This window comes from Mastacembelus armatus, chromosome 8, assembly GCF_900324485.2.
Source record: "Mastacembelus armatus chromosome 8, fMasArm1.2, whole genome shotgun sequence".
NCBI lineage: Eukaryota > Metazoa > Chordata > Actinopteri > Synbranchiformes > Mastacembelidae > Mastacembelus > Mastacembelus armatus.
Genome location: NC_046640.1, coordinates 1,023,944 through 1,039,890, shown reverse-complemented (window position 1 = coordinate 1,039,890; position 15,947 = coordinate 1,023,944). Strand labels below are relative to the sequence as shown.

At 39.8% G+C, this 15,947-nt stretch overlaps 2 protein-coding genes across 2 annotated transcripts in view; both read left to right on the top strand.

Annotated features, from left to right (window-relative positions):
- The first annotated feature begins 830 nt into the window (after positions 1–830).
- coil (coilin p80) lies at positions 831–6,813 on the top strand. The gene is made up of 7 exons (XM_026324683.1): positions 831–1,160; positions 1,735–2,575; positions 3,095–3,184; positions 4,270–4,317; positions 4,446–4,515; positions 4,901–4,989; positions 6,440–6,813. Exons 1-7 carry the CDS (start codon positions 889–891, stop codon positions 6,485–6,487), a joined length of 1,458 nt encoding a protein of 485 aa, XP_026180468.1. The 5' UTR covers positions 831–888; the 3' UTR covers positions 6,488–6,813.
- Positions 6,814–7,434: 621 nt separating this feature from the next.
- The window catches only part of rab11fip4a (RAB11 family interacting protein 4 (class II) a), a 29,243-nt gene continuing 20,730 nt past the window's right edge, over positions 7,435–15,947 (top strand). Inside the window, exons 1-2 of the mRNA XM_026325367.1 lie at positions 7,435–7,587; positions 11,785–11,872. Coding sequence (XP_026181152.1) covers positions 7,435–7,587; positions 11,785–11,872 — 241 coding nt within the window. The remainder of the gene's footprint in view (positions 7,588–11,784; positions 11,873–15,947) is intronic.

Below are 15,947 nucleotides of genomic sequence, written 5' to 3'. Positions count from 1 at the left end.
TTAAAAGGTCATGCCATGATAGTTTGATAGGGTTGTGACTAAACACTGCTCTCTCCCCTTGTCTCCATCACTGTCCTCCTTTCTCCTTCTCTGTGCTGTCAACCAAACTGAAAACTTGTCATCCAATCACAGAATCTATAATCTAATAAATTGAACCACAAAGATTTATATTGGTCTAATTAAATACTGGGTTGTTATGGGTAATGCAGTCAGGTAATGTCATTTTGACCTCACTTTCTGAACCTGATTGTTTTCTTTGAAAACAAAATCCTGCCTTTAATGTAACATAAAACATGAACTTTCTTTCATTTATTAATGAAGAAGAATAATGGCAAAGCTTTATAATACTGCAGGGGTTTGGTGTTTTATCTCCACTTACACTGAAATAATAAAGTGCATCACTTACAGTAGCTCATTACCTGGCAACTGCTCAGCTCAGTCAGTTAACGTTTTTTGACAGTATTCACACCATGGGACTGTAACACACACTTTCTAAATCACAGTAACAATGACCCAGTGTTCACAGTCACAACAGGCAGCAACTAGATTTAATCTCCACCACGAAATCCATCACTACCCCCTTCTTCTCCTACTGTTTGTGTGTGGTGGAACAATATGTTTGTGAAATCTGACATTAGGCTTAATAATTTTTAGAGTCGCTGAGATGAAATGGGTGTGCCTGAGCACCTTACAAAGAGTCTAAAATTGCCCCTGCATAGGCGTGTGTTTCGATTAAAGCGGTGAGTAGAATTGAGAGGTATTTCAGAGTGCAGCAGATTTAGACACTCTTAATTTGAAAACTCTGAGCGGAAGAGTGTTTGGTTCTTCCTGTTGGTGGAGCAGGGGCATGCGGTTTGGCCAGGTGTGTGCATCATTTTTACCTTATCAATGCCACATGCGCGTGCAGGAACCGTCATGGCTGCTAACAGCTGTATCCGCGTGCGCCTGCACTTTGATTACCCGCCGCCCGCCGCTGCTGATTGTCGCTCGTGCTGGCTGCTCGTGGACCTGAACGCGTGTCGTGTGGTGGCGGATCTCGAGAGCATCATCAGAGACAGGTTCGAGTTCAGCCGGGGCAGCATCCTCCACCTGTTCGTAGAAGACTGCTACCTTCCACACACGGAGAGCATATATGTAGTGCGGGACAACGACAGCGTCAGGTGTGCTTTCGTACGCAGTTATTTCCTGAAGTTAATTGTCTTAGTTTGCACTGTGTTGTGTTTAAATGATACATAAATAAAACTCAAGATGTTCATCCTTAAAATACATCTTTTTAAAAATGAACACTGCTTTACATTAACTCAACAAAGAGCAACTGATACCTGTGTCTGGCTCGTGCTTATAAAACCAGCAGTAATAAAACACCAAAATCAGATTTTGGCCTTGTGCGTCTGAAAAGGGATCATCTGGTGTTGTCAGCAGCTCTGGTTCTTTTTGTTTCCACTTGGTCAAATTTGATGTTTTGTCACATTTTTCTCAAGTTTCACTTACTTGTTTTAGGGATTTGAACTGCTCTTAATGGTTTTTGTGTTTATATGAGACTATAAGTCCAGTTCTCATGTGACTTATACCTCTGGAGATGTGAGGAGGTCAACCTAGAGTTAAGGTTTCCTTTTGTCAAGTATTACTTCTAAAGTCAAGAATGAACTTTCGTACTCACTACTGGTATTGGTATGTTTGCCTTGATATGCAAGGTGTCAAACACTGTGTTTAAAATATGTTCCCCTTTATTAGGGTGAAGGTGCACTGTGTGGTTGAGGTGAATGGGCACAGCAGCTTTCCAGATACATCAAGTAAGAACTGCAGAAAGAGACAAAGACTCACGGATGAGGATGGGCCAGTAGAAAATGGGGTAAATGTGCAACCGAAGGAAAAACAGAGGAAAAAAGGGAAGGAGGAGAGCCTGGAGGAGGATGACAGGAAGGATTCAGGTGATGAGAGGAAAAAGAAGTCACAAAGAAAGCACACAAAGAAGAAGAAGAAGAAGAGGATGAAGACAGAGGAAAATAGCTCTGCTACAACCCCAAAACCAACTGCTTCTCCCCATAAAATCCCCAGTAGTGTCAACCAGCCTGTTAAAAGCACCAAGAAGCCCCCAGCAACTCAAGCAAAGACACAAGATAGCTCTTCAGACTCTAGTAGCAGTGTAAAAATCACACCAAAAAACAAACCTTCAACCTCTATGCCTTTCAAAGGTAAAACAAAAGATAGCCTAAAGTTTCAGCATGCTCCTTCAGTCCTGCAGTCAACAATCTGCACACAGAAACAGGCTGTCAGTGTAGCTGTGCCTCCTCATGACAAAGCTGTGGAGCCCTGTAGCTCAGACACTGAAGAGGAGATCGAACTGGTTGTTCGGGGACCCACGCAGCAGCCACAGCCTGGTGTGGGTAGTCAGTCGTCTTGGAGAGGCAACAGCCATGCAAAAAACAGGCGTGATGGTCCTGGAGACAGGAGAAGAGGTGATGGTAAAGGGGCCATCAGAGGCCACAATGAAAGCTTTGAATTCAGCTTTGATGGAGTCAAAGAGCCATCCTACCACACTGACTTGCTGACCAACACATCAGTGATTGTCCAGGTCTGTATATGTATGTATGTATGACCATGTATATGTCTGTGGTGTCATGACTACAAACTAGAGTACTTTCTGCAGGATGTTTTAATTGATAAAATGCATGTTTTCTGTTCTCACCAGGTAAATATGCAGTTTGTAATGACTGTGGTACCAGATGGAGCATTAACAATAGCATATTTTAAATGCTTCATGTTTACTCATTTTAAAAGGGGATGAGTCTTTATATTACATTGGAGGATATAGTATATAGATGATGTACTAAAAGGACTGAAACCTTTATATCCCAAGCTACATGTAAGCGCCCCCAACAATTTATGATCCACGTAGACTAGAATTCTAAGTATAATATAGAATTATAAGTATCAAAAGAAGCTGCCTCGGTCACAATGTTTTCTTAGTCTTACTCTATCTATTGTGTGCACGTCTGTGTTGTATTACCTGTCTATTACAGAAGAGTCTTTATGAAAAGGAACCAGGATTAACAGTCTCTTGACATTCTACATGTGTCTGCTCCGTTTGTAGAATGAAGCAGAAAGTCCCCCCAGACAGGACTACAGCTCTATGCCCCTGCTGGCCGCCCCACCACAGGTGGGGCAGAAGATTGCCTTCAAGGTGAGCCTACTCCAGCCTTATTAGACTGTGTTAAATTAATGTAACACTTCATATGAGAGATGATTGCTGTGTCAATACAAGGTTTTATCAGTATTATTGATCAGATAGTCAGGATTATGAAAAGAGACTCTGCATGTCTTTTTAGTTTGTCTTTTTGGAAATTACATATGTAAGCATAGCAACGTGAGAGTCATTCAAAGCAGTTTGCCAGCTGTCACCAATTTCCAAAGTGCAACCCTAAATGCACGACAGACATGGATTGTTACCCACTTCATTAAACAGCCAGCCTCTGGCGGTGTCAGAGTAGAATCATCATGGTCTTTGTAAAACCCTAATGGCCCTGACCAGATCACCAAAGCTAGCAGCTAATTCAGCACTGTGAGGTTTCCTTAATGAGAAAAATGAACATTTTCCACTCATTACTTTTATGATTTATACAGGCACAAAAACAATTTTTCATGTTGACTTCCTCATGGATCTCAGTGAAAAGACATTGGTGCTTAGAAACTTCCATAAACAGTGTAGAAGACACGTGTTTTGTACTCACATTGTAAAGGTGAAAAGAAACTTTGTTGTACGAGTATAAGCTAAGTATGAAAAACTTTACGACGTGAGACCCACAGACGACGAAAAGAATCAATGATTCCACTGTTTTGTTAATTGAGTTAGGCACCTTCTGAGTCTGCTGAGCTCAGAAAAAGAATAGCATTTGTCATTGTCCCAGCTGAATGGTAGTTACCTAGTTAAGAGCGTATTTCCCCTTGCCAATAACTCCATGCAGTTCTGAAAACAAAATGTCTGGGAGAGTAACTGGCACAGTACAGAGACAACTGAAAGAAGCCCATAGAACTGACTCATGGTGGTAACATGTTATGAAAAGAAGCGTACGTTGCAGCCCAATTTACTGGTCAGTTTTAACTAAGTTTTAAGATTAATTGTTAACATTTTCACGTCTAACCAATAATGAACCATCTTTGATGAACACAGTTCTCTTGTGAATATAAGATCTTTAACTCTGCACCTAGTTAGGAGATTTATTTCCTAACACAATTCTTTTGTGTGTGCATGCATGTGTGTGTTCACAGCTGCTGGAGCTAACTGAGAACTACACACCAGAGATATCAGAATATAAGGTGAGAGTTCATCTATCATGACTACTGATGTGACGTTTTAGGAAGGAACCTGGAGAGATCATCTTGAGGATGTCTGAACTCTTCATTCATGCTGGAATCAACACACAAATGTTTGCTGTATATTTTAGGAGGGACGACTTGTGAGCTTTGACCCAGCTACCAAACAGATTGAGCTGGAACTCCTTCATGCCTCTCAAGGTGGGGATTAGTTCACTGTTTCATGTTTTGAAATGCCTGGTCCAAATGTCATCATATTAGCACACGACTGTCTTTCCTTCCAAAGCTAACTGTGGAAAATGCCTATACCTAGAAAAAAAAATTACACTGGTGGAATTAATAGTCTACATAGGGCTATCTGTGGCCCACTATGGATATACGGTATTCTAATTATTATAGGATGGAGGAAATTCTTTTGTACTTCTCATGGACTTTCTTCAGTATCAAACATAAACCTTTGGGAATTGGAAATGCCAGTGAACTCATGGATTTTTTTTTTTTTTTTTAAAATGTACAATAGACAACATTTTCCATTGGTTTTCAATGGAAATTTGTGGTTATCCTTAACTTCCTGGTTCTTCCTTAGCTCCTGTTGAGCCTGGGAAGTTTGACCTGGTCTATCAGAACCCGGATGGCTCAGAGAGAGTGGAGTACGCTGTGTCCAGAGGTGTTTGGGTAAGCCTTAGCCTCTAGCTCCTATTATCGACTGAAAACAGGAGATTTTCAAAATAGCTTGTCTTTCAAGGCCAACAAGGAAGATCCATGTGTGACTTAAAGCTTTAGTGATAGAGTTTTTTGGCCACCGGGGGATGGCTGACATAAAGACAATGAACTGAAAGAGGCTAAGACTTGGTAGACCTACAGATTTGGGGCATAATTCACAATGAGTGACTCTTTTCATATTACATATAGTTAGGCCATTCTTTATATCTTTTTTTCTTCCCTGATTTTTTTTTTTTTAGTTTACATTAACGTAAAAGGTTCTGCCAGAGCAGTTAAAACAGTTTTAAATGATTCATGAGAGATTTTTGTACTTTGAATTTTGACCCTTCACAGTGATTTGAAGTGGGTGGTAGTCAGTAGGAAATTGTGGTGTTGCTTATTTCTGTGCACCAGAGTATTTGAAGCATTTGAATCAAAATGTGGTGATAGGTTAGGGTTGTTTGTATTGTTGCCAACATAATGATTTTCTTACTGTATTTGGCAAACTAAGACCCCTTCAGTGACTTTTTTCCAAAAAGTGGACTAGAGCCAACTGAGCCTATTTATCCAGTGATCCTATCCTTTGAATCAGTTGTCCAAACAAGAGAAAAATGAGGGATTGACAAATACAGCTGCATATGCCTTAGGTTGCAGTTGTTGTCAGTGGATGCTATTTTTAATTTATTTTTTTAATTTAACCTTTAATTAACCAGGAAAAAACTCATTGAGATTAAAAATCTCTTTTGCAAGAGTGTCCTGGCTAAGACAGCAGCATTACAGAGATCAGTTACAAATAGACATTTAACCATTCATTCATACAATAAATTTGTATTTATTCAATAAAACGGTGCAAAACATAAGACTAAAACATCACAATAAAACATACATGCAATACAAGGTACCAACAAGTGTATTCTGCAGTGTTTCTAAAGCATCCATTAGTTAAAACATCTACAGCCAGAACTTTCTTTGAATGTATCCAATGAGACCAGCTCCTTTAATTTCAGATTGATTTGCAAACTGTTCCAAGCAGAGGGAGCAGCATATTTAAAAACCTTCTTTCCCAGCTCTGTTCTTACCTTAGGAACAGACAGTGTAAAGAAATCTTGTGACCAAAGACTGTAATTATTTGAATTCTGACATGTAAAAACCTGAAGATACCTAGGAAACAGACCTAAGACACTCTTGCAAAAGAGATTTTTAATCTCAAAGAGTTATTTTGTGGTTAAATAAATAAAAAATAAACTAGTCCATCCAACACGTAATGAGCACAATGGTGAGTGAGAAGTTTGTAATTTGTTATGAATCGCAGCGCACCATGATAAACAGTGGTGGCTCAGTTTCCTGCATTATGTACTCTGACTTTTTTCCCCCCTTTATATCTGAGTGTGATCTTAGTTTGTCTTTACTTTTCCTCCCACAGGTGACAGAGCGCTGGGAGTCTCTGCTGGAACCAAGGCTAATCATCTAGATTTGACAAAACTGTGAATTTGCATTTCTACCTAGCTTTGTAAGACAGACTTGTCTTTTCTGTAGTTAACTTTATTTGGGATTCTTCACCTTGGTATCCCTAAATGCATTTTATTTTTAACATGGCACATGACAACTTAGGGATATGATGACAGTTGATTATATTCTGTTGTCTGTGCTTTTAAACAAGTTGTCACTTTTAAACACTTTGAAGAGCTAGGCTACTACAAAGCAAAGCACAGGAGTAATATTTGAACATTTTAAACTGGGCTTAGACTTGTTGGAATGAGTGATTGTTTTCAGGACTGGGACATAATGATGATGTTTTGTACAGAGGTGTGTTTTGTATGTACTGTTTTCTAATAAAACAATGCGTTGTCTGCTTTGACTGTTGTGTACATATCTATAATAACATTGTATTATTATAATGTGGAAATTTTCGGTTTTAAGGTTAAATTTATATAAGTCAAAAATATAGTATATTGAATTCCGATGTATAATGTTATACCTTTGAGAAAATCGTAATTACTAAAAGACAATTTTAAGTTAGGCTGCTACATCAAAATGATGATATACTAAAGTCACTTGCTGTGCTTCAAAGCTCTACTAATTGGTAGAAGTGTTGTTTTTGCAGCTGGTATAAAAAATGTAAATACATTTCTATTATTTTGTCTTTGTCATGACATGGAGGCACAAGCTTCATATAGACCACCATTAAATGCTGCATGGAGCAGGTTGCGGAGGCTAACACACCTGGATCATTAATGAGCAAACGACCTGTGACACGATACTTCGCGTCCACCTCGTAAATCATCGCCTTTTTCCGTGACGGCAGCAGCAGCAGCGGCCCTCTGGTGGAGCTGAGCCGCACAATTATGGCGACTGTCATTCTCTCACGTTTCATTTGATCAGGAAAACACGTCCCCCGCCGACAAAGCCAACTCCACAATGGAAGGGCACGTTTTCCCCGACCGAGAGCAGCTCTTGCAGTTTCTGAGGAGGCTCAAGGAGGTTTTCGACGTGTGTGACAAGGATGCTGATGGCTTCATCCGGGTGGAGCACTTGGTGGACCTCGGTCTTCAGTTCGGTCAAGGAGACGAGGTGAGGTGCTGTACAGGACCAGGTCTTAATATAGTTACCTCTCAAACCTTACGCGCCGCTGACAACGGGCAGCCTGTCCTAACGGGACTGTGCGTGGACACGTACAGGTGAGCTCGGGTAGGGGCTCATTGTCGGGTATCATGTTATGCAGCAGCATAGTTGCTGTGCTGCTGGATGGCAGGTATAATGCAGATGATTGTTCAGTGATGATACTGTCGTGTCGTCCCCGTGGCATGTAAGAGCTGTAGAGCGGATTTCCTCCATCATCCAGCGGGGGTTTCAACAGACCAAGCTCATTTCCATAGAAAATCGTTTGTATTGAACTTGGAAAAACACTGATTACAGCTAATTTCTTAGCTTAGCTACAGCACCATGGATAGCGAAGTGCCATTCATAGGTTTAGCAGGAATGATACTAGGGCATTGGCAACACGGTGTCTTGGTTGTTAGCACTGTTGCCTCACAGCAAGAAGGTTCCTGGTTTGCAACCCATCAGGGGCCTTTCTGTGTGGAGTTTGCATGTTCTCCCTGTGCTTGTGTGGGTTTTCTCCAGGTACTCTGGTTTCCTCCCACAGTCCAAAAACATGTATGTCAGGTTGATTGGTGACTCTAAATTGCCCATAGGAGTGAGTGTGAGTGTGTGAGGTTGTTTGTCTCTATGTGGCCCTGTGATGGACTGGTGACCTGTCCAGGGTGTACCCCTGCCTTTCACCCAAAGAGAGCTGGGATAGGCTCCAGCAGATCCCTGGGACCCTGGTTAGGAATAAGCAGGTATAGATAATGGATTGATGGAGACCGGGGCACTTTACATTGGAATAAACATGGGACTAGCAGGGGTCCCAGTGGTCAGTAATAACTCTTGATTTATCATTTGACTGCTTATCTTGTGATTCTGCAATTTGATATTCTGGCCTACAATAATTGTGAAAAACTGTAGATTTGGAGCCAAGCACTTTTCTTAACTAGTTTTTATTTTATTCTTGTTTTTTTCTACATCTGTGCGAGGGCCAGTGTGTTTGTAGTGGTGGCTGGAGAGAGCTCCTTCCAAACATGTGTTAATGAACATGTTCCAGTTCATGGATTGCTTAAAGAGTGAAAGTCTTCACATATACAGTAGAGGCAGCTATGCTTATAAATTTACGTACCCCTGGCACATTTTGACTTAAAATGAGTACACAGAAAACATTTCTTATTAAGTAAAGTGGTCAGATAGAGTCTTTAGTCATTGCAGTGGTCATTATGATTTTAAAAGGGCAGACACGTGTTTGACATGTTATGTTATGGGGTATATACATTTATGAACACAACTACGTGATTAAATTGTGAATAGTGACTGATGGTGATTTGGTCTAGGCCTGATTCACTGTGGATGGATTTTTCTGTATTTTACGATTTTCAATATGCCATGAATATGTTAGAATAGAGTCTATTACAATTAATCACACACTGTTTTGTTCTTGTCATGTGGAGCAGGCACTTTGTAACTATGCCACAGTGTTTGCATTAGCCCTGGCAACAAATGTTTCAGACAATGCTGTTTCTGCCAACTCTGAAGTTTTAAGAAGGTTTGGCTGTTTGTCTATGAAGCTTCTCAGTCATTCAGGTGAAGTTCCCTAGAAGCTGAATCAGGGCAACTGGACTTCTGGTAGTTAAGTCAAAACGTTTGACTACTCATGCGAGTACCTTCTTCAGTCTAAAGAGAAGTTGGTTAGGGGTCTCAATATTTATCCTCCAAGCGGGTTCCACTACACTTGTTGCAGAGTGTGTCCTCCCTGGAAGACGTTTGATGTGCTCCTTAATTTCCTGGGAACAGATGAAAGGGCAGCCTGGTAGATTGAACATAAGTTATGTCTGAGCCCTCCACCCCTGTTAAGGAAGGGTTTTTCTACTTGAACATATATATATATATATATATGTATATATATATATAGCTTCTCTGACTCCTCTCTCAAACCACCTATCTTCTCTGTCCAAAATATGTACATCACTGTCTTCAAATGAGTGTCCTGTGTCCTTTTAATTAAGGTTGTCCACTAGTCAATAGGTTGACAGGTTAATCCCCACCTTCCTCTGTTCATAGGTCAGAGCATTTTTGGGCAAGACATGCAACCTTTGCACCTTTGCGACTGCATGAACTCACAAAACAATAATAAAGTTGTTTGACTGTACTCATGCCTAGTAGTCTGTATCTATACCCAAGTACAGACTACTTATCTAAGGGGGACCCTACCAGAGATTATAATCACTTTTTTCTGGCTTGTTGAGTTATTACAGGGAATTTCAGTTTGGTGGTGAAATGCATAAATATTTGCACTTTTAGAAGCTTGCAAGCATGAGATGACTCTAAACACTGAAATAAAGAAAATATCAAGATCAGATAGTCACTATTAAAAACACAATTTATTGACTTGGGCCTGTGCATTAGTGCAGCTGCCTCAGTGCAAAGACATATCACTGTTTATGCTTGACATAAAAGTGTTTTGTGAACTGTAAATTCAATGCTGAAAGAAAATGTTCTGGTCTGGTAGGAACATTTCATTATTTTTGGGATCCACAGGCCTGTGGAGGTGAACGTTGCACACATCCATGATCTAGACCACTTATCCTATTATAGGTCACATGAGGGGTGGGATCACCCAACTTGTGTGAGATTGGATACACCCTAGACAGATCGCCAGTCACACGTCTACGCCTATGGGCAAGTTAGAGTCACCAATTAACCTAACCTGCATATGTCTGGACTGTGAGAGCAAATCGGAATACCCAGAGAAAACCCGCTCAGATGTGGGGAAAACATGCAAAGTCCACTCAGAAAGGCCCCTGCTCAAATGGGAACCTTTTTGTGTTAGACAACAGTGGTAACCATTGCACCATTGTCACCCAAGATGAACATTTTTTCCCTCAGATTCAGTAGAAGGGTGTTTCAACCATATTACCAATAAATGAATAAAATATTATACTGTTTTTTTTTTTGTAAGTTCACACTTCTTCCTAGTGGAAGAAGTCTGGCCATGTAAATGGCATAAATATTTGTCAGGCTACTAGGCTACCCTGCTGAAACAGCCAGTGGCTGCCTGGAAGGACTGGAAATTAATGATAAGATTTGTGGTACCATTTGGGAAATGGGTTGCAATAATGTTAATGATGTGTACAATATTTATAGTAAATTGGCTAAACATACACTTTAAATAAAGTATCACAGGAAGGGATACACTAATTTCCTTAACATGCTACACAAATTCATTGAGTACCTTATTACCTGCGTTGAAATAACTTGCTCTAACATGTTATTTGGAAATTGTTGTGTTTTGCTAAGACTGAAATTGAACCCAGCAGAGAAATGGGACGTAGAAGCATATAAGGCAGGTTCTAGATGCACTGATCCTTCAATATAAATGATATCTAACAGTGTGAGTGGATTTTTCTTTAAGCTGTCATGGCTGAGCTAATACACCACTAAAAATAACTCAGTCATACTGAGAGGAAGCTACTTCTTCCTCCTCCCTTCTCGCAGTTGCTCTCATCTCAGTATTCTTTGTTACCATGGCGATGAGAACTTCACAGGGGAATCTGTGGACGAACTGGTTGGTTATTAAATAATGAAACGGTCCAGATGGACAGGCTGCCTAAAACAGCCTATGAGATGGTACTCTGCCCTAGGCCTGTATTTACATTTGTTTCATTTGGAAAACAGTATTTAACAATGAAGTAACATCTTTATTCCACGTGATTGTTTTGCATCCACACTGCTGCTCCCTCGTTGCACACACACACACACACACACACACACACACACACACACACACACACACACACAGGCACGGATCTTGATTCTTTGGAGGGACTTTTACTTATATTCCTAAGACCTAATGGCTACCTGCTAACTAAATCCCTTACCTAACCTAACCTTATCCTCAGCTTAAAACAACTCTTCACCCTAAATTTTAATGCTAAAGTGTACACGTTTCCATCCCCACAGTGTAAGGTCCTACAAGGCACTACGTCAGGACGAAAAGAGAGGACTGTACCTATACTCTATTGATACTGATACCTAATATTCATGCTCAACTGACTCGTTTTCTCTGGAGGATCATAGAATAGAAGTTTCCATACTGTGTCATATTGCAAAGACCTGTGAGAAAAACCTAGTGATTTTGTGCTATATAAATAAAATTAAGTTGACTTCTGTCTTTTTCAGGTTAAGAAGTTCACCAGGTACTTGGATCCTAATGCTCATGGGAAAATCAACTTCAAAGACTTTTGCCATGGAGTGTTTGCTGTCAAAGGTAAAAAAGTAGATGTGCACTGAATACCAACCTTTATTTGTCCTTTGGACAAAGTCAGCCCAGCTGTATCATCTCACTTTTGGCAATGAAGCAATAGATGTTTTCCCTAAATGACAAACTATTAATTAGATTGAAGATAGTCTAACCACACTGTAAAACCCGATAAGTTAATTTAACTCAAAAAAATTGGTGAAACTGATTACATAAAAATCTTTAAGTGATGATAACTCAGTTTTGTAAGTTATAAAAACACTCCTTATGAGGTAGCTTTTACTGGGTATTTTTAATTGACAGTAACTAGACTTTGTAAGTTACAGAAGCTTTCTGCATTAAGTACTTTTTACTAGTTATTTTGTTTCTGCAGTACAAATCAAAATTAAGGATATGTAACTTTACTGTATTTAAATATTTATTACATCTAACAAAAATATTTAGTTTCCTAGTAATAAATTGTTGGCGTCATGTTTACTTAAAGTTTGAAAGCTGTACAAACTTTGCTGTAACTTAAAACGTTGCTTACTTCCAACTCATAATTACAAATTAAAGTACTTAAAATTTCTTTTGAAACTGATTACATAAATTGTTTAATCACACAAATACTTATGACCATGTGATATTTCAGTTTTTCTTTTTTAATAAATTTGCAAAAATTTCTACATTTCTGGTTTTTTCTGTCAAGATGGGGTGCTGAGTGTACATTAATGAATGAAGTTTTTTGATTTTGGCAAATGGCTGCAATGACACAAAGAGTGAAAAATTTAAAGGGGTCTGAATACTTTCCGTACCCACTGTACGTCCACACCGCAGACATGTTGCTTCAGACAATCACGTGCAGGTCGCGGTTTCTGTTTGCGTCATCACAACATTTCGGGCCGTAATGTTTCGGTGATAAAAGTCTTTCGGCCGTAAACCGAAAATGCACCTTTGGGCCATTTTCGGCCGAAGATTTTCGGTGGCCGAATATTCGGTGCATCCCTAGTGAGATTACTCCACTGCCAAAAGTTCATTTTTAAGACTCAACACCCTGGGTCTCAACTTCCCATCATCCAGGCCCATCACAACTTTCTGGATGAAGTCAAATGTGTTGGCCAGGTCTTTTGGGTAACTTAGATGAGAGCAAAATGTGTGACAAATGCATCAGCAAGAGTGGTGCATTCAATAACTATGTTACCCTCAAGCACAACTCCAGTTCTCTCTGGGACAAAAAATGTGACATCAGTTGCACTGGTGGTGGTACTGATTGACAGAAGCCCCACTGGTATGTCATCAGTGTTCGGTTCATCAGTCTCCACCATCTGAAGACAATAACAGAGAAGTGTTACCTCTTAGTCCAGCTTGACTAAGCTATTACCAAAGACTGTTTGCTAAAAAGATGTACCTGTGACAGACAGGTGACAACTTCAAGAAAACACAGGTGTAGCTGTAGAGGTCAAATCCTTGGCCTCTACACCAATGATTGCAGTGGAGAGAACTAAAAAAAAAAAAAAAAAATTACAATTACTGATCTTGTCCAGATATGCATCATATTATTCCAATCCTGTACATCCTGTGTATTGCTATGGAGACTTTTAATAACTGACACTGTAGTCAGTAACACTATTATAAAATCAATAACTGTAACCTTAACCCTAGGATCCACAGGTGGATCACACAAAGAACACAAAAAACTGATGAATGGCAAACAAATTTGCAACGATAAATGTGCTGACTTACATCCCACAGCCTCAGAAATCTCAAGTCATCCTCATGCAGATTATGCAGGCAGAGCACGGAGGACAGCAGCACGTCTCAGATGGATGTCAACTTGTTCCTTGAGTGTAAAAAAATATTTTAGCTTCAGTACAGATGCTGAAAACCACAACCATACACTGATCAGCCACAACATTATGACCACCTGTACGATCTAATGCAATCCAATACAATAGCTCTGTCATGATTTCTGCATTAGATTGTACAAGTGGCCATAATGTTGTGACTGATCGGTTTACAATACTATGTATCACAAGAAAGAGCCCTTCCATGTCTTCAGAGATGGTAAACTAAAACACAAACATCTTGGTCATACACCAATAAGTGTAACTAACTTACAGTACCTGGAAGGTCATAAATCCTGAACAGATGATCAGATGATTCAAAGCTTCAGCTACTTTCCCTGAGCGAGCAGCTTTCTTCCTCAACAAGCTCTGAAGGCGAGGGGAATGTTGATCCAACACAGCATAGAAGTGGTTCTTCAGATTCATGTTTGTGATTCTGTGAAATTCAGCACAGATCTGCACAAACAAAGTATATGTAAGTGTGGCCCTGTAGAAAAACTAAAATCTAATATCTACAAATGGTGTAACACCAGTGTTAATGAAAAAACAAAGTCTCAGGGCATGCACATGTACTAAGAAAAATATTTTCACCTGTGACTCCAATTTTAGGGCAGGCCAACGTTCAAGAATCTCCTCAACAGGTAGGTCATCACTGACGATCTCTTTCCGCTGCAGGGCAAACGTCATCTGCATTAACTTTGTGATCAATGGAAGATTTTTCTCACTCATCTTAACTTCATCTGCAATTTGTACTCTGAATTGTTCAAGACTTGCAGCATCTTGACCTCTTGGGAAATTAGGGAGAAAATTCACTTCTGCCTTCTTTGGTCTTTTTATGTTAGTGTGGGGAGCTTGTTTGTCTGGGTTGTTTCTACTCCTCTTCCCAGAATTGACAGCTACCTCGTGAAATCCAGCCCGACTTAACTTTGCACGGTAGTTTCCCATCTTAAACTTCAGACTATTTTTCCAACCATACCATCCTGTCTGAGATCCTGTGCTTCTGCTACCTTTGAAACTTCTCTATCATTGGGGTATGCTTTGAAGCAGTGCATTTTGGCTGCAAGGGTCTCAAGAATGTCATGTTTTTGTGCCCTAGATAATTTGAGAGTTTTCCCCAGTCTCTCATATGTGACATTTCCCTCACCTAGTATGAGTTCTACCTCATAGGAAAATGTGGGGTCTGGAAAAACATCAGGCCATCTCTCAGTTCTGTCTGGAGTCATGGCATGGGGCAATATTATTGTGTCGTCTGACGCTATTGAACTGGCATCACTCTCAGATCTTATAACTTTTAGTACAGCTTTCTGTGGAAGCTCCTCAATGTCTACAAGGGAACACAGCTGCCAGTCAAAGTCAGGATCTTGGTATGATAAGCTAAAGTCAAAATCTAGCTTAAATCTTTCTTTTATCATTGTTTTTAGCTCATCCACAGATGCTGATTGTGAAGATAAAGTCATCTTCCTGACAATGTCTGTGGAGGTATGGACATGAAGAAGGAAGTTTTGAGCTGCCATTTTCTATTAAAAGAAGAAACGAGACTGGTGAATAAGTTACATGTATACTGGCAACATACAATCAGTGGTGGACAGTGATACAGTAAAATTTCTGAGATTTCTTTCTACACAATGATCAAGAGACTGTATAGATCCACACTTCAAGAAAGATTTTAATTTTGCAAGTCTCTGATCAACACATATCGTTTCTGTGTTAATATCAAATGTCCATCAATACTGTAGGCTGCGAGATTTACTGTATCATTTAGCTCTGACAGCTGATGTACAGAGAACTTGTCTGATGATGTTAACTCAAATGACCTTAGACGCTCAATGTACCAGCACTCGTAGTTCCTGCAAAGAAAAAATGCAGAGTTGTTCACAAGCAGTATATTTTCAATCCTGCTGAAGTTTGGAAGTCCTCAGAAACAAACATTCCATTGGTATAGTCTGTACCATTTATGATGACTTTCGACGTACTACAGTGGGTACGGAAAGTATTCAGACCCCTTTAAATTTTTCACTCTTTGTGTCATTGCAGCCATTTGCCAAAATCAAAAAAGTTCATTTTATTTCTCATTAATGTACACTCAGCACCCCATCTTGACAGAAAAAAAGCAGAAATGTAGACATTTTTGCAAATTTATTAAAAAAGAAAAACTGAAATATCACATGGTCATAAGTATTCAGACCCTTTGCAGTGACACTCACATTTAACTCACATGCTGTCCATTTCTTCTGATCCTCCTTGAGATGGTTCTGCTCCTT